The 22,999-nt window shown below is 35.1% G+C and overlaps 3 protein-coding genes across 3 annotated transcripts; 2 read left to right on the forward strand and 1 right to left on the reverse strand.

Annotated features, from left to right (window-relative positions):
• The first annotated feature begins 3,402 nt into the window (after positions 1–3,402).
• Positions 3,403–5,628, forward strand: LOC114735313 (adenine/guanine permease AZG1). Its single transcript, XM_028923001.1, has one exon. It carries the CDS (start codon positions 3,613–3,615, stop codon positions 5,368–5,370), a length of 1,758 nt encoding a protein of 585 aa, XP_028778834.1. The 5' UTR covers positions 3,403–3,612; the 3' UTR covers positions 5,371–5,628.
• Positions 5,629–13,989: 8,361 nt separating this feature from the next.
• Positions 13,990–20,024, reverse strand: LOC114735304 (uncharacterized). Its single transcript, XM_028922992.1, has 13 exons — positions 19,894–20,024; positions 19,629–19,793; positions 19,184–19,282; positions 18,947–19,078; positions 18,750–18,818; positions 18,581–18,677; positions 18,399–18,501; positions 17,734–17,941; positions 16,665–16,778; positions 16,341–16,472; positions 16,061–16,141; positions 15,714–15,830; positions 13,990–14,797 (listed from the first exon to the last, which is right to left on the reverse strand). Exons 1-13 carry the CDS (start codon positions 19,990–19,992, stop codon positions 14,711–14,713), a joined length of 1,503 nt encoding a protein of 500 aa, XP_028778825.1. The 5' UTR covers positions 19,993–20,024; the 3' UTR covers positions 13,990–14,710.
• Positions 20,025–20,322: 298 nt separating this feature from the next.
• Positions 20,323–22,725, forward strand: LOC114735306 (macro domain-containing protein CT2219). The gene is made up of 7 exons (XM_028922995.1): positions 20,323–20,668; positions 20,899–20,947; positions 21,074–21,176; positions 21,273–21,368; positions 21,507–21,581; positions 21,805–21,874; positions 22,227–22,725. The coding sequence occupies exons 1-7, from the start codon at positions 20,345–20,347 to the stop codon at positions 22,299–22,301; spliced, it is 792 nt and encodes a 263-aa protein (XP_028778828.1). The 5' UTR covers positions 20,323–20,344; the 3' UTR covers positions 22,302–22,725.
• Positions 22,726–22,999: the final 274 nt, after the last annotated feature.

Raw genomic sequence — 22,999 nt, forward strand, 5'->3', positions numbered from 1 at the left:
TACGTCCTTAAAGACATGATTATGAACTAGTTGGCAAGAACTAATCATATCTCAAATTCGTGATTTTTTGCTTCCTACAACCTTTCTTGATTCCAATACCATCACTTTCCAAAGATATTCTAATTGAAGATGTTTGTCCCAATTCTAGATCACCATGACCCCCACCCAGCCTATATACAACATTTTCTAGTGCAGACACACCCGCTTTTGGAAATTATACAAACAACCCATCTTACTTACGAGTGGTTCCACGCTTGATCAATCTTCTTATGTGAGATTCCAAATTAAACTCAAATTTTGGAAATAGAGATATATTAGAAAAATTTATATCCATATATGTTCCAACCGGATCTAAAGTTGTTGTATTTATCCTGTGTATTGTGTCCAAAAAAAAATCTTCCATAGAAAAATCGTTGCATTTAACGCGTGATATATGCCAGTAAAAGTGTCACATCGCTTATTCTCAAGAGAATTCAAGTGAGTAATATATGATGCTAGCAAGCCAGCCCTTGAATTTTTAGTTTTTTTTTCTTCCCTATTGATGTTTTTTCTTTCTTTCTTTCTTTTTTTTTTTTAACTTTTCGCAATAAGAGTTCATTAAATCTTTGGGAGTTAACATACTTTTATCTTGTGTGAAAGAATAACTCTAAAGGAAGTGTCCAAACAACTTAAACTGAGTTTATTTTTATTTTCCAGGTATTTTAAATTTCTAATAGCAATCAGTGTCTAATATAACTTTTAAAAGCCTATCCAATCGTATTTTAAGGGGGAAATGGCTTGAAATAAGCTCAACAAAAATATTTCTACTTTTTGGTGAATCTCTCTAGATTTTTTTGCCTTGTGCGCGTCATGATCAATAAGAGGAAAGTTTTGCACTAGCAAGCTACTGCATGAGGAACCAGAATTAATTGGAGGGATTATCCATAATATTTTACTATTTTGCATTACTATGATACCTTCTGCCATCAATAAAGTTAGGATAGGGAAGCCTACAAACCGTTTGAGGACAGAGATATAATTGGATGGCTACTTGAAAGTCGAAACAAACACCCTTTAAAAAAAAAAAAAACAGAATAACCATAACTTTAATACCATCGCTCCTAAAATAAGTTATCTCGGGTGTCCAATTGACACTTGTGGTTGGCATGTGTCTTTTTCTTTTCTGGTTCATCTTTTCTTCCAATAGCCAAAATCTTCCGACTCACCTATGTTTATCTAAGGAGGTAGCTAGACCCATCTTGTTGACGAGTTCTTATTGGAACGAAGACTGACAAGAATGAAATATCAAAAATTATAAATTCGCTTCCCTTTTATTACTTTCTTTCAATGTCCTTCTTAATCCAAAGTCGGAGGAAAAACTGGAAATCATGTAATTAACTATATGGCTCAAATTCAAATCCCAGTTTAGCAGCCGCTGAAACTTAATATGGGATTGAAACAAAACATGTACTCATTAGAACCAAATTCACATTGAGACTTTCTCAAGGGCATTCCTTTTTGGGAATTGTTTATTAAGTAATTTTTACCATAAATTAGTACGAAAAGTTGGTATAAAAAAAAATTATACATGATAGCATTAACCAAGTGGATAAAAAGCCTAATGGATCTTGCAGGAGAACAGCAATGTTACTAGGTTTTGCTCATTTATTAGGCTTGGGATCCTATGCTTCTCAGCATTTATTGATGTTGGGATTCTTTGGGGTTTGGTAAGCAAATAATGTTACTTTTGCCAAATAGGAGTAGATTAATATTGCACTGTAAAAGGTCAATTAATTGAATAGAAAAAGATGTCCCAGTTGGGTATGATTTATCCAATTCAGTAGACTTTTAAGGTCTGTGACATATTACTTCCTCTTTTTAATATAAAAATGACTTAATTAATTTAGATAGATAAAAAAATTAGTTAAATTAATTATTTATATATATATTTTAATCATGTCTTTGAATGAAAATCTCTTAACATATACAATTAATAAAGATAATTTAAAGAATAAACTAAAAAATGAGGAGAACAAAATAGATTAATATTTTATATTTAAAATAAAATTTAATCTCTAATTTGTTCTTATATTAAGGATCAGTTAATATATTATTGGGTTAAAAAGCGATCAAACTTAATAATGAGATATGTGAGTGAAAAGTTTTCCAGATGAGAAAAAGCAGAGAGATGGGCAGACCAATCCTTAGCTGATGTACAAAAGTAGCTGCAAGATTCAATTCTGAAAACTACAATGCCTGCCTCAATGGGGCACTTGTAGTTCAACTTACTGCCCCCTTTTCAATTATTGTATCTCTTCACAATAAATGCTTTCCTAACCAGATAAGATCGTCAAGTATGATATATCCACACCATATACAATTTGTAATTTTTTTTAATAATTTCTAATTTCCTGAAAATAAACAAGACAATTATCAATAAGAGACGGCTGCTTGCTTCTTCACAGTTCACACTATCGCTTCAATTTAAAGTTGTCTTCTTTTTACACATTTCTCGCAGAACTCATCAACATGTGCTCTTGGGTTTGACCCCTTATATTTTATTGCTTAATTATCAAAGCCAGAGGGGAAATAGCCATATATCATATTTGATTAATCACGTCATGACAGAAAAGTGTCCCATATTTTAATAATGCCATTCCTTCTCAGCACGTACTTGAAACAGAACACAGAAACAGAACATAGGAAGCCCTTTTTTAAGACCATGAATTTCGGATCAATCGTCATATATGGAATACTACCTCGCAAGCAGCGAATCAGAACAAAGTCCCTCTCTCTTTTCCTGTATATAAAAACCAAAAACCTCGACCTACAAAATAGATGGACAAAACAAAAGAAAAGTCAACTAAACATGTTGCTCTGAATTGTCCCCTTCCCTCTTACACATCCCTTGTAAACGTAGCCTATGTATTGTCCCACGTTTTCGTCTCTTTTTGAAGTCATATATTAGCGAGAAACACTGTATTAACGTTCACATTAATTTTGGTTGAGAGAACAAATAAATATATAAATAAATATATAACACGCAAGAAAAGAAAGTCAGAGTCAAAATGCATGAAACCTAACCCATCAAGGAAGTAGGCAGCAAGCCGCAACAAGTCGTCTAGTCTAAACAGTATCTCCAATGTGGTCCACTCTCTGGTTATCGCACTATTCATCCAACGGTTAATAATAGATAATGCAAAAAAGAAATTAGGATAAAGAAGAATAAACAAATCGATATGTCAAATTCAGAAACGTCCATCTCTGTTCACACACGTTTGTGAGCATATAATTAAAAAAAAAGATAAATAAAACAATCAGATAATTAAGAAACAGAATAATAATAAAAAAAAAAACTAGGACTCTGCCCATGAGAAGATACCTCTCCATATTGAAAAGATACCCTTCACCCGGAATCTATCCCCTCTAAAGAAAAATATTTTTCACAGATCAAAACTTGCCATTTTTCTGTCTCTGTAAATCCACTCTGTTTCTACTTTCTAGTTTAAAATAATCGCACCATCCCATGATCCGATATAATCAGAAATTATCGGGAATCATGCTCGCGCGCGCACATATATATATGGATATGTAAGTACAAAGCCTAGGAAATCAATCCTGCTCTGGGATTTCATGGAGATGGAGGCGTTACCGCCACTGCCAGTGGACTCTCGTCCCAGGCCTCTGTCTCGCCTCAACTCTTACGTGGCGAATAGCAGAGTAGGCAAAAAGTTCAAGCTTTCCGAGCGCAACACCACCTTCACCACCGAGCTCCGAGCCGGCACCGCCACCTTCCTTACTATGGCTTACATCTTAGCCGTCAACGCCTCCATCCTGACTGATTCCGGCGGTACTTGCTCTGTTTCCGACTGCGTCCCTCTCTGTTCTGACCCGACCGTCCCTGTTTCAAACTGCACTGGTTCGTCCCTCCGTGTCATTCAGCCCGATAGTTCCTGTAAATTCGACCCGGTTAATCCGGGCTACGCCGCCTGCCTCGAGAAGACTCGCAAAGACTTGATCGTCGCCACCGCCGCTTCCTCCCTCATTGGCTGCATCATAATGGGTGCTTTCGCTAACCTTCCTTTGGGTCTAGCACCGGGTATGGGCACCAACGCTTATTTCGCCTACACCGTTGTTGGCTTTCACGGGTCGGGTAATATCTCCTACCAGAGCGCCCTCGCCGCCGTCTTCATTGAAGGTTTGATCTTCTTGCTTATTTCCGCAGTCGGTCTGCGCGCTAGACTGGCTAAACTCGTGCCAAAACCCGTCCGAATCAGCTCCTCCGCCGGAATCGGACTCTTCCTCGCATTCATCGGATTCCAGAACAATCAAGGAATCGGCTTAATTGGGTACAGCCCGTCCACCCTTCTCACCCTCGGTGGATGCCCCGATTCCTCCCGGGCTTCCCTCGCGCCTGTCATGACCGCCGCTAACGGCACCATTAGCTTGCTCCCCGGAGGGACTGTCTCTGGCGATATCCTATGCCTGCGAGATAGAATGGAAAGCCCGACATTATGGCTCGGCGTGGTGGGCTTCGTTATCATCGCTTACTGTCTGGTCAAAAACATCAAAGGCGCTATGATCTACGGCATCTTGTTCGTCACCGTCGTGTCGTGGTTCCGTAACACCAAAGTGACGGCGTTCCCGAACACCGTCTCCGGCGACTCGGCCCACGAGTATTTCAAGAAAGTCGTGGACGTACACACTATAAAGAGCACGGCCGGTGCGTTAAGCTTCAAGGACATAGGCAAAGGGTATTTCTGGGAAGCTCTGGTGACCTTCCTCTACGTCGATATTCTCGACACGACGGGCACGTTGTATTCGATGGCCCGATTCGCCGGCTTCTCCGACGATAAAGGGGGCTTCGAGGGTCAGTACTTCGCCTTCATGTCGGACGCCACGTCGATCGTGGTGGGGTCCCTTCTGGGCACGTCACCAGTAACAGCGTTCATAGAGTCATCAACGGGGATTCGCGAGGGAGGCAGGACAGGGATAACGGCCCTGACGGTGGCGGCGTATTTCTTCATGGCGCTGTTCTTCACGCCGTTGCTAGCGTCAATACCGGCGTGGGCGGTGGGACCGCCGTTGATCCTAGTGGGGGTGCTGATGATGAGGTCGGTGGTGGAGATAGAATGGGAGGACATGAAGCAGGCGATACCGGCGTTCATGACGTTGATTCTGATGCCGCTGACGTATTCGATAGCATATGGGCTGATCGGAGGGATCGGGACGTTCATAGTGTTGAATCTTTGGGACTGGGCAGAAGAACTTTTGAGGAAGTTTGGGGTCCTAAAAAGTAAGGCACCATCTCCTGCTTCTGGGGTCACTGCCACCAATGGGGTTCATCAACTTCCTGATAATGATGCAGTCCCAAAGGCACTAGAAGTTTAGGGCAGTGCCCTACGACAACAACAACATGTACCTTTTCCTTTTTCTTCCTTTCTTTCTCCCTTCTTACTCATTGTTGGCTCATACATAAATTTCACCCACATTTCATTTTTTTTTCCCCTTCCCTTCTTCTTTTTGGGAGTTTATGTAAGTATGAATACTTTTTCTTTTCCCCCCTCCAAGTTGTAGCTGGCAAAGCATGATAGATGTCAGACCCTAATGAAGTCAAAGTTATACTTCGTTTTTCACATAGTTAGATAAGCCTTGGTGTATGGATTTCTATTCAGGACCTGTTTGGATGACATTAAAAAATATAAATATAGATAATTTTTATGTAAGCTGAGATAAAATTGTTTTCATATATTTATTTTATATTCTATAAATTATGATTTAAAAACTATTTATAAATTATTTTAAACCGGTACTCAATATAGTATTGGACTAGACTAATTGGCTTGGAATTAAATCAATATGTATAAAATTTCAGGAGCTAGCTAGCCACATAGGTCTTGGATGAATATTAAGTAGACTTGCAGAGTTTAAAAAGATAAATATACAACATATATGCCGTACCAGTTATTGTGTACTTCAATCAATCTTTGTTCTTCATAAGGAGAAATTCAATCATGCTTATGATATAAAAGTTAAACATGTTAATAGTTATATAATTACTATATTATAATGAAAATTGTAAGCGAGTTATCTGTTAATTAAAAATATGGAAAAATCGGACTGATTTACAAATAAATGTTGTGATATCATTAGTTTAGATCTCGAAGTTTTGAATTTAAGAAAAACTACACCTCAGGACATATATTGAAGGAAAATGGTTTAAAACATAATTATCTTTAATTAAAGACCAAATTTAATTTCTTATGGAATATTAAGGAGCATTTATTTTGAAATAATTCATTTTAATTTTTTAATAAAAATGTCAATAGATTTAATTTTTAAGATAATTATAAATGTTAATATTTTCCAATCTAGATTTCACAAAATTTGACAAGTATTGATAATTTTCCCTCGAGTGTGTTTGGAAACCTTGGGTCAAATGAGCCACCTAAATTACATCACAAGCATACGCTTATATTCAAAGTTGTCGCCATCATATTGGTTTAAAAATTTACCAACTTGTTCATAATTGTATGTTGAGCCTTTCATCATAGTTTTCCACAAATCACTCAAAAACAACTTGTGACATTTGTGTTGCCTTCTTTCCTCTTATTTTTATATCATTTGATCAATTTCTCCAACATCATTGCCTCTCAATCAGATCATAAAATCCGGATTTACAAATTAAATAAACTTTCTAGAGTCCATGGATCCCGAATAGGAACACAAGGGACTATGACTTTTAACTGTTTTAGGTCGTAAAAAAATAATATGAGACAAAGCAGTTAATATTTTCTTTCGTTTAATATTGGTTAACTGGAATAGAAAGCTGTCAAGCCCTGGAATTCTCTTGAGATGACACAAAAATGAAAATGACATTTAAAAGCAATTAACTATTCGAAGCCTTCCGTATTTCTTCAATTATTCTGATGTGTCAATATTGAGGATGGTTATATTCCCACGTTATTTGAATTTTGTGAACTATTCTAATTTCCAACATGACGTAAATCAATCTTAATCATGCACAAACATGCTGGTGTGCGTTATGTTTTGCATTATGCTCAATATGATGAGTAATTTACTATATTATTGATATTTTTACAACTAATGAACATAACCATATTTATTAGAGTTTTTTGAAATTAGTATTTTATACTGTTGTTGGCTAATATAATGTATGAATAAATACAAATACATCTTTTTAGTTTTACTAAGATTATACTAGGTGGATTTATCTTTTATAAAATCCCTTTACTTTGATACTATGATTTTTCAACTTTTATAAGGAATATGTTGTCAGAGCTTTGAAAAAAAGTATATTAATAAAATTTAATATTGAAATGGTTTGAATTTTCAATTCTGCCTTTTTAGCCAAGATCCTTGACATTCATCACTTTGTTATTATTCACCTCTGCCTTTGCATCCTTGTACATTTAGTCTAATTTGATGATTTATTGATTGGATTATGTCTGATGTGCTACAATCATATAATGAAATAGAGGTAATCTTAATTAATCATGCTATATAGTAATTCTGATTATGATTCGTTGAAGGATATTGCATTATATCATATACTTTCTCCATCTATTGCATCATATAATAATTTGCCGTCACATTTTTGATTTTGTGACGACTAAAATTTTGATTAATAACCCTTTCTTCCTTGGAATTATTTCACTTGAAGTGACAAGTATGACACTACCTGCTAATGCTTTTGCTTCAATCGCAGACTGTAATTTTTATTGATTTGTTTGTGAAAGGGATATTGAAAATTTTTATTGATTATTTTGTTTTTGAATTTATCAGTTTTACAATATAACTCAAAACCATATCATTTCCCTGTATGATATATGTATATAAGATTTATTTTCCGGTTAAAATCAAAATTTTCATTTTAAGCAAACAATCTAGTTGATAAGAGGCTATATTAGTCTAGCTAACAATTCAAAGTTAAAGCTCGTGTGCCAATAATAATCAAAGGCTAACAATTCGAGCCTAAGGAGGGAAAAAACACTAAAAAAATGTATTAAGCCATCTTTAAGCATGAGAAGGGATTAGTCACAAGTAATGATATGACTAAAGGTACTATATGTCTATGTTAGTGAATATTAAGAAATGTAATATTTACCTTTTATATAAAGAAATTTGTTATTAATCACCAAACATTTTATTTAACTAGTCTAGTTGTATCAGTTTGAAAAAAAAAAAAAGGAAGTTTGTGACCAATGGGACGGTGGAAAGTGGAAGATTTACCCCATGTTTGCTCTGAGAAAAATGAATGGAGGGAAAATTGGGAAGCAAAATTTTTAATTAATTTTTTTATCTCACATTTTCTTTTTATCAAAATTTTATAACCCTTTTTTTTCATTTTTTTTAAATTGAGCTCATTAAAATTTTTCTTTCTTCTTTTTTCTTTTTTAATATCAAACTGACCCTTTGGGGAAGGGAATAGAGAGGTAGTTTAGCCTGGATAACGTGGGAATAGAAATTTGGCGAAGTGAGATGATTTTTCAGCTTTAATTGCGGAGATGATTAGGGAAAAGTGAAATAAATGAATATTTCAAAAATAAATATTTTTCCTATTTAGATGAAAATTCTCCTTTCATAGCAAGCTCCAAATGCCAGGGAAATGGCCACCATTGGACTCTCCATTTTAAAAAAAACTCTTTTGTTAGTGGGATCACTGACATGATATGCTTATATTTGATTTAATGATTTAGATTTACTTATCTTTTAAAACATAAATTGGCCTGCAGCGTAAAAACGTGATCCAAGCAGTTTGAAATTATATTAAAAATTGGATAATCCCTTGTGAAACAATGTGTGTTGTTTATATATTTATATTCAAAATTTTACAATTATCAAGTAAATATCTTAAAAACTAAAAATTTAAACATAATTACATGGTTTTATTGATATTCTAAATTGTTAGGACATATAAATATATAATGATATATAAGTATTGTATATATAATACATAATGCTTCACCAAAAAAATACATAAATGTTTGTACAAAAATGATTACATGCATGAATTATCAGCCTCAACATTTATAAAGCTTCCCATGTTCATATCTGAATCTTCATGCACAGGAATACGAATTTGAAATTCAATATATATTTGTGATTCAATAGTCTAATCATTTATGGACTTGAAGAAAATAGAAAGTAAGTAATATTTGATGTATTGTTGTCAAACTTGCGAGTTGACTTTTCGAGTTTAATGTTTTTATATTTTCAGCTAACAAAATCGTGTTGATTTGTTCTTAAACTCGTGATAACTATAAACTCGGTTAAATTTACGAGTTCATTTACCGAGTTTACTGTTTTTACATTTTTAACTTATAAAATCATGTCAACTCGTTCTTAAACTTGTGCTAAATTTTTGAATTTAATTCTGTTTAATAACTTTATATATGAATTTTATAGAAATTTCTCTGTTGAATGTGATAGATTATGAATATTGATGGACATAATTTTAATTATTTAAATTTAAAACGTATGTAAATGAAATCGTTGTCATTTTTTATATATTAATTATTTGATTATATACTTTTAATACTAGTTTATTAAGAAAAGTAAACTCTTATGAGTTTACGATCCAAATTTATGATTCGAGTTTATAACATTATCACGAGTTTGTTTAAACTCGTGAGTTTACAACCTTGCTCTGATATATGTGGAACTTTATAACTTAAATACTCCTAAAATATAAAAAGTAAGTTTTAAGAACCAACGGATCAAAATCAACAATATTATTTTTTTTGGAAAAAAACAGAAATAAAAAAAAAATTATGGGCTCTGTGGCTGAATTAACACCTCAGCTTTAGGTAAGCAATGCATATCATGACTAAAGCTAATACCAATCAGAGAGTCCAAATGAATACACCCACATTCGTGAAAATGATAAATTGACATTTAATTTTTGGGATCACACAATCTTTAATTTAAACCATTTGATTATTCCAAATTAGAACTTCATTTCAGAGACGTGTTCAGTATCTTCCACTGAATGATTAATTAAGATAAAGACGGTTTGAAGGGTAGACTATCATTATCCAATATAGATTGACTTGTGGTCCCTGTAAATTAATTCTACTCCAAGAATGAAAAATTGGAATAGTGATTACTACTCCTTAGTTCACTTTAGCCTTAGTTATTTCTCATAAAATATTAAAATTGTCCGCAATAAAAGTTGTTAGTTGGAAAATTTATAATCAATTAAGAATACTGAGCAGAAAAAATTAGTATTTTTTTAAAAAATTGCTATATTAAAAATCATTATTTTTCTTAATTTATGCGCGCATATATATATATATATATATATATATTTATATATATTCCAATTACGTGAGGGGACCCTTGGAAGTCAGAGCTTGTCAAGTTTCTTCTCTATCAAACGACACTCAGGAGCAGAATGTGGAAGAAAAAGGAAATATGAACAGAATGTGTGATATATTAAAAAAACAATTATTTAGTATATAAAACATTAAATAGAAACTAGAAATGAAAATAAAAACAAAGATCATACTGGAATCCTATAACAATGAAAAAGCTGGATTCTTTTATTGAGTTGAACGGAATTAATTTTATTTGTCTACATTTTCTTCTTATTCTAGTTTCAGAGTGTTCGAATCAACTATAATAATTCATACTGTTTATTTATTTATTTTAAAATTTAACAAATGAATAATATATCTATAAAACATTAGTATCTAAATCATCATATTAGCTTGTGAAGTCTGAAAGATAAGAAAAAAAGGGGAGAGAGAGAACCAGAGACTGGCTGGTCTGAGATATTTGCAATTTGCTGCTTAAATAACACCGGGAGGGAAAATGAAGTTGCCCCACAAATTCATAAAAAGTTAGATACAAAATTTGTAAAACAAAGTGTAATATTTATAAACTACGAATCATACAATTTTATTTTTGGTAGAGAACTATGATAAAATTTGTTATATAATTGATATTCTTCTCGTCTTTAATATACGACTTATTTAACTAATTTAATTAGATTAAGAAAGTTAGATAAATTAGTTAATTATAAAAAATATGACATATTTTCCTAAAATACTATAATCATCTTCCTTAATATCCTCCTTCCTTCTCTTACTTGATTATGGTTGAAGAAGTATTAATAACAATAAGTTAAGTCTTACATTTAGGACTAAAACCAACTCAACAATTAGATTTTATGTTAGGAACTAGAGGAGGAGTATTATATATGTTGGTGTTGATGAAGAATGGTAGCATTAAGAACTAAAAGGGGGAAAATAAAAAGTTAAAGGAAGATATGAATATTCCTGCAGCATGAGAAGTAGTTTTACGCTTAAAAGGAGCCGAGAACATGGTGCTCGTATAATATGCTCCTCTGGTCCTAAATATAAAACCCATTTTGTAGTGTAAAAGGAGGAATACTTTTTTCGGTTTTAAATATAACAATTAGATCAAAACATGGTTAAGTTAATTATCTATAATAAATATATTTTAATTTCTTTAAAATACCCCTGTTGATCATTATCTCATGAATGAAAATCTTCTTTTGTACATGCAATCAATAAGGATAGTTTGAAAAAATTATAAGTTTGAGATAAAGTGTATATATATGTTTAAGACCAAAACAAACACCTTTATTAGTTCATATATTTAAGAAAAGATGAATATATTAACACCTTTTTTCTCCTTGAAACACTTATATAGTACTCTCCTGTTTTTAAATGTAAGACTCATTACAAAATGAATCTTATATTAAGAACAGGAAGAGTAAGTATCTTATAGTGTGAACTGGGTCAAAAAAATGATAGAGACAGACGTTAGTGGGGGGCCAATAATAAAATTAAGTCAAGCAAAGAAATGAAGACCATCCAAGCAGGTGAGGTGAATGGGATTCTGTGACCAAAGGAAAACACAAGAGCCATGACATGAGGCAATGCAAATGATAAGAAAGAAAGAAAGAGGAACACGTACCTTAGGTACAAAGAGATATGGCATATGCATATAATTCTCTCTCCTTCTCATCACCCTCGTTGGCCTCAAAACCAAGTGTGATATTTTGGGCTTATCAAATTGCATTGTCACTCAACTGTCTTTGTGTTTGACATTACCACACCCAGAAAACAAAACAAAAGAAAAGAAAATTAACCCCCCAAAAAATAAAAAGAATTAAAAGAAAGGAAGGAATTTTTTTTTGGGGGGGGGGGACATATTCCAGTTTGGTTAGTTGATGATCTCAAATGCAAATTGGGGATTTTGCATGAGACGTGTGTGCACACGTGTCGCTAGCTTATTCAACCACGAAAGCCTCTGTTTGGACACACAGTTGGGTGTTTTGGGGATGGCCTCTTTGTTGCTCATAGCGACGCCTCCTCCGATTCTTATCTGAGATGACACCATCTTTTCTAACACACGCCTTGGCTCTTATTATTTACAACACTTTGCCCCCATCATATCATCACTTTGTAAAGTCTATAATAGACCTTTTCTTCTCGGTGATTTTTCCCCCCTTTCAAGTCTCAAACAAATTACATCAAAGTTATATTGGTTTCTTATCACCCGGAACAACTTTATTACAATTTATCGCTCTGCCACTTTATGGAGCTCAGACTCATTATTTGATTCTCTAGCAGTTTAAAATATTTTTTTCAAGTATATAGTATTCTAAAATATTTTGTGATTTATCCAACATCTTAAAGCTTTTTTTTTAAATACATTCAACATCTTAAAATATTTTGTGATTTAATTTTATCATTAAAACGCCGGCACACTAGGAAAAATACTTCAAGATATTGAGACAGTATTTTAAATTGCTGCACACCTGAAAACATTTGAATCACGAAATATTGGACACATCTGGAAAAATGCTTCACGCAACTGAATGAACCTTCATATAATAAACTACGTCTGGCTGCAATAATTTTTAAACAAATACAGCATTTCAAATTTTAAACACAAGAGAGTTAATGGATAAAGAAATAGTAGTCGTAACAGCAATGCGGGGTCCGTTTTCATTTCTTTTTGCTTCATGAGCTTCCATGTCAATGTAGCAGGTGATGACGATAAAGAAAGCAACTTCGGGGTCACTTTAAAATGGTTAAAAAGGAGAAAAAAGCTTCTTTTTTCTTTTGGGGGGGGGGGAATGGCAATAGTGCTGGCAACTCTTTTCTGCTGAGTGCTTCGACGTAGACCTTCTGCTTCGAGTACTATGCATAATTGCTCTTTCCCTTTCTTTTTCTCTCACCTTTTTTAATGGATAAAACCATCATTCGCTCAGTAAACAAGTAAGATTGAAAAGGATGTTGAGTTATAAATATGATGACGGCCTGAGGAAGAACAGAGGCATTACCGCTGGCACCAAGTAGCCAACGCCTTTTAGGAGCACAATGGTACAAATTTCAAGAGTGGGGTAAGGCACAAAGCTTTTCAAGGCTCTTAGTGCTTGCTTACCTGTCACTATGTCCATGAGGGAGAGAGACAGACAGTGGGATTAGGAATCCTATCCCCCTCCATAGACATTACATACGTTCATATCATAGATTCCTCAGTTTGCTTTCATTCTTCACAAAATATCAGACTCAAACAGGAGGAGATAGTTTATTCATTCAGGTCTTGGCGTGTCAAGACAAATTACTGAGATAAAGAAAGAATTGTTGTAGTGTGCTCCTGATAGTCCCCACAAAGAAGGACCTGCGACAAAGCAATATCTACGTCTGGTAATGGGGGAAAAAAATCTATCTTAATAATGTTTCGCTGTAATCTGAACATCCTTATAGAGAAACACTCTAGCTTAGTGGTTCAATGCTTTCTTGTGTAGGACAAGATCACAGGCAAGACCCAGAATGCCTTGAAAGTGTGTCTTCCACCCCCTGAAAATTTCTGAATTAATTCTGCAGTACAATAGAATGATCCCAAACCCCAATTTCTTTTTTACAAGAAAGGGTAAACTAGAGGGGCAACAATCATTATTTTGCTCTACAGCACAAATTGAATCAGTGGGACTCAATGTCATATCCATTTCCTTATTTTATGACCAAATATGATTTGATAATTGCCAAGCTGCCGTCACAGGATTTTCGTTAATAATTGATCAGTAAAAATTGTACATGACTGGCCAGCTACAGGCTTCTCTGTGTCAAGAGTCTATAACGAAAGAGGAGGGAGATTCTTTGATCATGTACAGAAGGCAATATCAAATTTCTGATGTAATGAATAAAAAACCGGAAATATATTAGATTTGTCTTATCCATTACTCCTCATAATTCTGGACTTCTTCGGATAACAATGCCTGGTCTGCAGTGAGATATCCTAAAGCTGAAGCTCCCTTGTTAATAGGACATTAGGAAATAGATCTGCCTCTGAAGGTATGTTAAATCAACATATATATGTACAGTACAATCAACCTAACCCAAAATCTACCTTGGCTTCCTCGTGGGGATCCTTCTCAATTGAAAAAGAAGAATCTCAGAAGCGCATACATGATAAAGCCAATCTTACTCACATGGAGAGCGAGATACTTGCAGGGATACCAAGCACTTCTTTTCGCAGCTATAGTCAATTTTCGCATTCTATGCATCTGGACCAATCAAGGATCACAGAGTATGCAGAAATTAACTTTGATAGCAAGGACTTTTCAACTATCTAAACATTCATCACATGTATCATGACTAAAGTATTGCACATTAGATTCACTGATTATGTATATAGCAGCAACAGTAGATGTACCCTCCAAAGAATTCTATGAAGCGGAGGAAGTCTGGGGCTTTGCAAGTTGTTCTTGCCGATGACCCAAATAAAATGCCGTGACTATCCACAATGAACACAACTGAAGACCAAGTGAGGAAAAAGAAAATCAGGAATAAGATATTGAAAATTTAAAAAGTCATGGGTGTTTACAATTTGAGAGCATTCATATAACTAGGAAAGCTAAAGCAATAAGGAAACCAAAAAATTAAGTTAATTATTGTTATAAAAAAAAATTATCAAAAAGAAAAGAAAAGAAAAGTCTTAAATTGGCCCTCCCAATTTCAGATGAGTAGGTCAAGTTAAAGATTTGAACAAAGCAGAGCAGAGCCGGAGCCCCATGTAATCAACCTTGGCTCATTTGATAAACAAGTTGTTTTGAGCTTGGATTGTGAAATTAAACAAGTTCAAAAACATGATCAAGTTGTTTCTTGGGCCAAGAAAAATGATCAAGTTGGGCCTGCTTTTTTAAATGAGAACTCAGACTTGGCTTCTATTAGCTCGCTTAAAATAATACACAAATTAGCCATATGAGCTTGATAAATTTTCATGACACTTAAAAAAATATTTATATTTAACAGAATATAGAATAAATATAATGACATATAAGCACACAACAATGGAATATTTATATTGCTTTATATTTAACCAACTATTTGTGAAATAAATTATCCAGGCATCAGGATTTCAGGCTTAGCTCTTCAATTGAACAAAGCTTAATATTGCTCAATTTCATTCATTTAATAAATGAGCTGAACTGAAACAGTTTTCTTTATACAAGCCGAGCCTTAACTGTTCATGAATAGCTCAATTCATTTTTGGCCCTAAGTCAAGCTAGATGTAAACATGTCAATAACAAGTTTCGGGGCATATTTGAATGTCTCTCCCCCTAGTTAGTTCGGTCTATTTTTTCCCTCCTTTTTTGTGTAGGCCAAGCCTATCTATAAGCATGTCAACTATTTATGAGAAGGCGTTCAAAAGGATAAGTTCACACATACAGGCAGGGCATAAAGGGAAACGGCTGATGTTTTCCCATCAACAGCTCCAAGTAGCAGCTTGTACATTCCAGCTGCTGTAGCATCTCCAAGTCTTTGAACAAACACATCTATGCATACCTGCACCACCATATAGTCATTGAAGTGCTTTCTTGACAAATTTGGCCATTGAATTCTTTGTTCATGCTAAATAAATTTAATAATGCAATAGAAAAATATCCCAGTAACAGCCATTATTTGGCTTTAAAAAATTAAAATGTAATAAATGACAGATCCTACAAGCTGAGAAGATGCCATCCAAGATGCCCACTATATACCATTGATTTAAAGAGAAGAAAAGGAGGTCATACTTTTGCTTTGTATTTCTCATCCTGTGACACTACAGTGAATAGAAGTTCTCTAGCAGGCCTCGTCACAACATACGAAACAACCTGGAAAATTATAGATACATACTATGGAACCCACATAAACACAAGTTGGACAGATGATTGCTTTATCTACCAAATCGGCATTTCCCAACAAATAATGTTAGTCACTAAATCCAAAAGATGAATGCAATGTGTAACACATTACAATAGCATCAATAAGCATTAAAAAAAAAAAAAAACAGAAAGAAATGCCTGGCAGTACCTTCCTAAGCGTCTCACAAATAGCAACAACCACCCAAGTTGGCCAGATAAATAGAGCAACCAAATTTAAAAAGCCAACAGAAGGAGCAGAGCAAATAGCTATAGTCACCCCAGCAACAGTTAGAATGCGCCCCTGTAGTAGATTAAGGGAAAGATACATGTAGTCAAGCTACAAATAATTTTTAAAAAATACAAAAATGTAATAGTTTTTGCATAAAAAATGTGGTAATTATTTATTTACTTTTTAAAGTAGAGATCTAAAATCAACCCTAAAGGATATTCAACACCAAGCAAAAAGAACCAAGTCCTTTTGAAAATTGCATACCGTTAAGGTTAGTTGTCCAACAAGGATAAAAACAGCAATAAAGCTATTTATTTGGGCAAACAATCTTCTTCTCCCAACAGAGCTGGTAACTGTTGCGGCAATCACTGTGACTTTCTATTATTGCAGACAAGGGGAAAGTTTAGTAAAGACATGATATGGGCATATGTTTGTGTGTGTTTTTAATGTCATAAAACCAAGTAGCAACAAGGACAACTTTCTTGGCAAAGAAAGAAAACAAGGACAACTTTGAGATCATGATAGGGGTGAAAATGACAGTAATTGCAAGAATGCCCCTCCAAAACAAGCTAGAAAAAAGATGAATAGAAAATAAGTGAAGACACAAGGTCTACATTTAGGCATGCGGACTTTTGAATTTTATGGGAATCATTCCCTATTCAACACTTAGGAACACCTCAAAACTTTCATCTAATCAAATTGTCCCGTCATGTACTTCAGACAAGAATTTTGGAGGAAACAAATATCTGGTTTTACTGTTGCCAAACTCGTCAGCAGCTACAAGCTGTACAAATATTACATTCTTAAATCGGAGAAGGGAAAGAAAAGCATTCTTTTGCATCATCTCTCTCTTTCCAGTTATTTTTACCTCAAATAATGGATGGAAAACTTTCTCTAGAATTTCCTATTCAATGGAAGAATGAAACAAATGTTCATAAGTCATGGGTAGTAATGCTAGACAGTTCTCTGTTTTTCTTCCCCCAAAACCAAATGTTAGGCCTAACTAAGGATTACCGTCAATATACATGAATTTAGTAAATATCAGTTTTGGCCCTATGTAACAAGTTGCAGAGGGAAAGAAAGATAAAATGATGCAAGTCCAGAGGAAAGAATCAACTGAAAGTCAAGAGGCAAAAATTCACACCTTCATCTGTGTAGTTTTTTTGTTTTTTTCTTGTGGTTTGGGGGGGGGGGGGTTTGAGGCGGGGGTGCGTGCACTTAATATTAAACTCAAGGGCAGTCCACAGAAACACATTTGTTCTTCCTTCATACAACTTGACCCAAATGAGGATCATGAAAAACATAGCTAGGATCACATGGCAGAATATCTTACCTGAAAATAGAAAAATGAAGAGATAACTGCACTCAGCCAGAGGAATAATGACACGTGCAACAGATAAGTTGATGACAGTATAAGCCTGAGGCCATCTAAAATGGCCCAAATTTGTAGCTTTGCTGCAGAAGTAGATGACTTTGGAGAACTTCCGACAGTATGCTCACTCTTCTCATGCACCTCATTTTTATGGTCAGGATCAGCTTCTCTAAATTCAAAATAATAATTAAAGTATTAAATTACAAACGTAACCCTATAGTTTCCATACAATATAAATTTGTAACAAAATGACATCATGCCTTATAAGTAAATCTAAACATATCAAGTAGCATAAATAATCAATTACATTTGGCAATATAATCCCTTTAATAATATGTAAATAAAGCTTGCATTTTGATAGGGTTTCAATCTACTAAAACACGGACTGATGCAATAAAAGTAATTTCTCAATTATACTCCATTTTTATCTCAGATGTTGAAAAGGTGAATTGAAAATTGGATGGGAGTGCACTAGAAACCCTGTGAACTTTATTACACAGGAAAACTTCTCATTAAGACTCAGATAGTAACCAGCTCAGAAAATTGTTATACGCCAAAGGAACCCTAAAACTCGAAGCTTATGTCCAGTATTCAATAGAGTAAACCATACAAAATTTTATAATGACCTGATGGGAGTTAATTCCTCTTGGAGATGGAACATGTGCATATTTATCCCTTTTGAAGATTGTGCTGCTAATTCCATTAACAATGCAGCAAACAAAAGCAGAACTGCAGTAGATGAATCCTTAGTTTAAAGCCTACGGAATAAAAGAAGAAGATAGTCCATATAGGGAGCATGCAAACCTACATGGGCCCAACCAAGCCATTCCTGTCGCAAATAATGACCCAAAAAGCTGGCCAAGTGTGGCACCAGCACCAATAAACCCAAATAATCTTGAACCTGACTGAACACAAAACAAGTTAAATGGGCAACTAACAATTACACACAACAACAAATGTCGCAGCTCTGTACAAACCTCACTGTCCGTCACATCAATTACCCTAGCCCAAGTTGAAGAAATTGTAATCAGATTAAGCAAAGCAACCTTCACAAGAGCAGAAATTTGTATCATTGAAATGTCTTTTCAAGTATTTAGTAACAGGGTATAGAAACTAAAAAAATTATAAATTAAAACCAAAAAATTGAAAATAATAAAATATAACATATCATTACCCAAAGAAACAATCCTATTCGAACAGTGATATAGAACCATCCATGGTTTCCCCAACCTGTTGAAGATGAAAAGTTGCCTTGGTCATCAACCTTACCTTCATGTTTTAAGGATAAAGTCAAGGCTGTGGGCTCCTGGTAACAAAAAGAGCAATTTGACATAGGACCAAACAATCAACCAATCTTGCATGAGCAATACAAAATACGATGAATTATCTTTCAGAGAGATTCTTATCATACCATCAATTTGGAGGCTGAATATCCAGCTGATGAGGAGCGCCATAGGAAAAAGAACAGTACAAGTGATACACTAAAAAACCTATGTATCAAAACCAAAGCCTGGAATTCCCACGAGCACCAATCAAAAGAACATGATGTGAGAAGAACATAAACTAATAGGCCTATATATTTGACTCTTCTAAAGAATGCTTCTTCGTGGACAAACCACAATGGAAATAGTCAAATATCAAATGCATGCAACAAAAATGTCAGTGATTTTCTATTCTCTTATATTTTGTTAACTTTGGTTGCATTTTATTGTAACATTAACATTTCATCGTTTCAGGCAAACGCAGTAAAGGTAACCTTAACCTTGTCACCTCCAACCCAACAACTTAATGGAGAGAAGTTCACTTCAGTCTATATAAGCGGCAATAAGGAATCATCTCCAGAAGTATATTCATACCTTGTTTTTGGAAAGATTAGGTAGAGAGAATATGAGGGTTGAAACAGGCGCTGCAATTAGAGTGAGCAGTAAAGATCCCACAAATAGACCAGGCAAATTTGACAAGCCTAAGGAGATGGCCCCCTCATCCCGCAACGGAAGAACCACAAAATAGGCACTCAAAATCTGCGGTCAAAATCAACAATTCAGCAACCATAAGGAAAATACACGTACAGATTAAGAACAAGGACATTCTCATTGAAAGGAAAGCCGAGGCAAGGCTCACAAAGAAGAAGCAGAAGAAGGAGTGGAACAGGGCCGAGGTCTCGTGCGGGTGCACTGTAACGAACACGGAGATGAGCGCATCTATTCGAGATCGTCCCATTTTCGTTCCCCTGAAAATGGATTATTCGGAAGGGAAGGAAACTGCCGCGCTGGCGCGGCCTCAATCCTCAAAGATCCATACCATAGTCGGACCTCTGTGTCGGAAGCTAGCCAGTTGGTCAACGTCCTGGATCCACGTGGCAATACATTGGTGGATAAATTTTGTAGCAACGAATAGTCACCGCATGTGATCTGCGCCCAACTCTTCAACGAAATCAACAAATCGTAGCCCTCCACGTAGAGGTCGCAAGCTACTCTCACCCACACCATAATCCTCTCGCTCGCCATTCTCGTCAGTGCTGACTTCTGAGTAAGTGAGCAGACCTCGCACTACAAAAGAAGCCCAGTGAAGGATGGTGAATATTTGCTGCAGAACAGTTCGTGTTGTTGCAGCTCTGGGTTTCAGATTTCTTGAAAATAACCGGACCTATTCAAATAGAAACTCTAACGCGAGAAATTTTCGGACCTACTTTGGATTTTCTCTAACTATTTGCCCATCATCTCGATCGAAATCGCCTTCGACTGTACTCTGTAGAATGGACGATACAGCTAGGGTTTCCACTCAGTCCAGTGGAGGGGACGATGTTGTTCGCTTCCCGTTGTCTCCATCGAATGCTTTGGTCATTCAGAAAGGAGACATCACCAAGTGGTCTATCAACGGCTCCTCCGACGCAATAGTATATTTTTTCCCTTATACTCTTACTTGAAGAATATGATAAATTAAAGTAGCCCTATATGAACTTTATGAACTGATTGATCAGTAAAATTTGGCCTTCTACTCTTTGATATCTAATAAATGGTGGGCCGAATAATTTGCTACTGTGCGGCTTGAATCAGTTAAAGTAAATCGGAGAAACCTTGTACCTTTGTATGATTTAATCGAATATTCTTGTTTGATATCTCGTAGGTGAATCCAGCAAATGAGAGAATGCTTGGAGGTGGCGGCGCAGATGGAGGTGATTTATTTATAACTGCTTCATTTTGTACTGTAGTTTTCCGAGAAAAGTAAAACCGCCAAACCGGAAAGGCCAATCAATCTAAAATTGAACTGAAACAATTAACACTATTTACCCCTCTTTCAGCCATTCACAGAGCTGCTGGGCCAGATCTTCTTCAAGCGTGCTTAAATGTTCCAGAAGTTAGACCTGGAATTCGCTGTCCGACAGGGGAAGCTAGGATCACACCGTAAGTTCTAGATTTTCGATTCTAAGTTGATATAATGTCTAAGATTCCATCATTTTCTGTCTGCGTGATATAGGCCTTGTGCTTATGAATATGCAGAGGTTTTAAGCTGCCTGCTTCTCATGTTATTCATACCGTTGGACCAGTCTACACTTCAGATAGTAATGCTGCTGCATCTCTAGCAAGTGCTTACAGGTAGTTCTATTATGTTCATAAAGACTGCAGTTCATCTTCCATATTTTTCTCTCAAATCAACTCTTCTTTTTGCTATCAGCCGTAGTTTATTTCATTTCTTATATGGTAAATATGTTTCATCTTCAAATTGATTTACAGGAATAGTTTGAAGGTTGCAAAAGAGAACAATATTCAGTATATAGCATTTCCAGCCATATCTTGTGGCGTCTATGGGTGAGTTCTCGTAAACAAATCCCTTGGCATGCCTGATTATCAATAATGATCACACTGCAAGGCCGACGGGAAAGTTCTTGACTATAAGTGTTGGTAGTTTGGGTTGAGTTTTAATATCATAGTCGTTTCATGAATGAATCTAAGTTTATGCGGAGAGTCAGAACTTTGGAAATGAGGTTTTGTGGCAAGTTTGTAACTCATTTAGACTGGTACTTAATTTCAGATATCCTTTTGATGAAGCTGCCGCAGTGGCAATATCTACCATCAGAGAGTTTCGAGATGACTTGAAGGAGGTATTAAGTCCAATTCGCTTTATTTCTTTATCGGTATCAGTATCTGAGGCCTGCACTTTTTGGTTTTGTGGATGTAGTAAAACTTCACACTCCCAACATCCTGTATTTATGATTGTATGGGGCCTATTTTCCAGAATCTTATTTACAGTGTGGCAGGCTTGACTCCTGTGCACTATCCGGACTGGTTTTATAATTCTTCCAAAAAAATATTTGAATTTAAAATGAAAATGAGTTGTTACAAAAAAAAAAAAAAGAATCACATCAGTAAATGAGCAGTACTATAAATGACCATTGTAGTAATAATGCTCAGTTATTTTAATTTTATATGTTGATATTGATATGTTGATTTCAGGTTCACTTCGTTCTGTTCTCGCCTGATATCTATCATGTTTGGATAAACAAAGCGAGCGAGTTGCTGAAAGAGTAGTGGGATTCATCAACTATTGAGTACCTGAATAATATGGAGACCTGCTGCTTCCATTGTCAATTTTCAGAAGTTTCTTTACTAGAAAAACGAAACTTGAAGCTTAAGGACCTTATACTTGGGAATTTGGTTTTTGCTTTTCCAGTGAGGGAGAATGGATTCTTTAATTGGACTTTATTGGTGTTATGCTGGCTGGCAGCTACCTTGTGCGATGGTTTGTGGTATTGTAAACAAGACCTACTGGAGCCTCCCTGAACTCCTATGTTCATGATGCTGTTATGTAGAAACTCGGCAACTGAGCATCAGTTTTCTGTTTCATGAAAATTCATGCTCTTTTATCTTCTACAGAGTTTTCTTATTGTTGCATGTTTGATTTGTGAAATGGAATGGGAGGATAAAAGGAATGTTGGGAAAAAAGTGATTTTCTGAACTTGGAATGTCATATATGGCTCTAAAAAGAAAGAAAAGAATCCCACAAAAAGAAGGTTGAAATTATTAAATTTTAAATCATTTGTGGTTAGATGTTAATGGTTCTTTATTGCACTAGATTCGTAAATAATAATATATTTTTGTAGGAATTTTTTATTTAAAATTTAGTAATTTTAAGTTTCTTTTTTATGGGATTTTTTAAATTGATCTTAATCTTATTGAGTAATGATTAGAAGTGGATCGCCTGATTGCCAGAGAGGTGATTGCCGGAG

This window comes from Neltuma alba, unplaced genomic scaffold (assembly GCF_004799145.2).
Source record: "Neltuma alba isolate B1F8T4 unplaced genomic scaffold, ASM479914v2 tig00013202_pilon, whole genome shotgun sequence".
Taxonomy (NCBI): domain Eukaryota; kingdom Viridiplantae; phylum Streptophyta; class Magnoliopsida; order Fabales; family Fabaceae; genus Neltuma; species Neltuma alba.

Coding starts and splice junctions, on each gene's coding strand:
- LOC114735313 (XM_028923001.1), top strand. CDS start 3,613: ATGGAGATGGAGGCGTTACCGCCACTGCCAGTGGACTCTCGTCCCAGG.
- LOC114735304 (XM_028922992.1), bottom strand. CDS start 19,992: ATGGGACGATCTCGAATAGATGCGCTCATCTCCGTGTTCGTTACAGTG. Junction 16,779..17,733: donor CTTCATTTTTCTATTTTCAG/GTAAGATATTCT, acceptor CTGCAATAATAG/AAAGTCACAGTGATTGCCGC. Junction 15,831..16,060: donor ATGAGAAATACAAAGCAAAA/GTATGACCTCCT, acceptor ATGGTGGTGCAG/GTATGCATAGATGTGTTTGT.
- LOC114735306 (XM_028922995.1), top strand. CDS start 20,345: ATGGTGAATATTTGCTGCAGAACAGTTCGTGTTGTTGCAGCTCTGGGT. Junction 20,669..20,898: donor ACGGCTCCTCCGACGCAATA/GTATATTTTTTC, acceptor GATATCTCGTAG/GTGAATCCAGCAAATGAGAG. Junction 21,369..21,506: donor TCTCTAGCAAGTGCTTACAG/GTAGTTCTATTA, acceptor ATTGATTTACAG/GAATAGTTTGAAGGTTGCAA.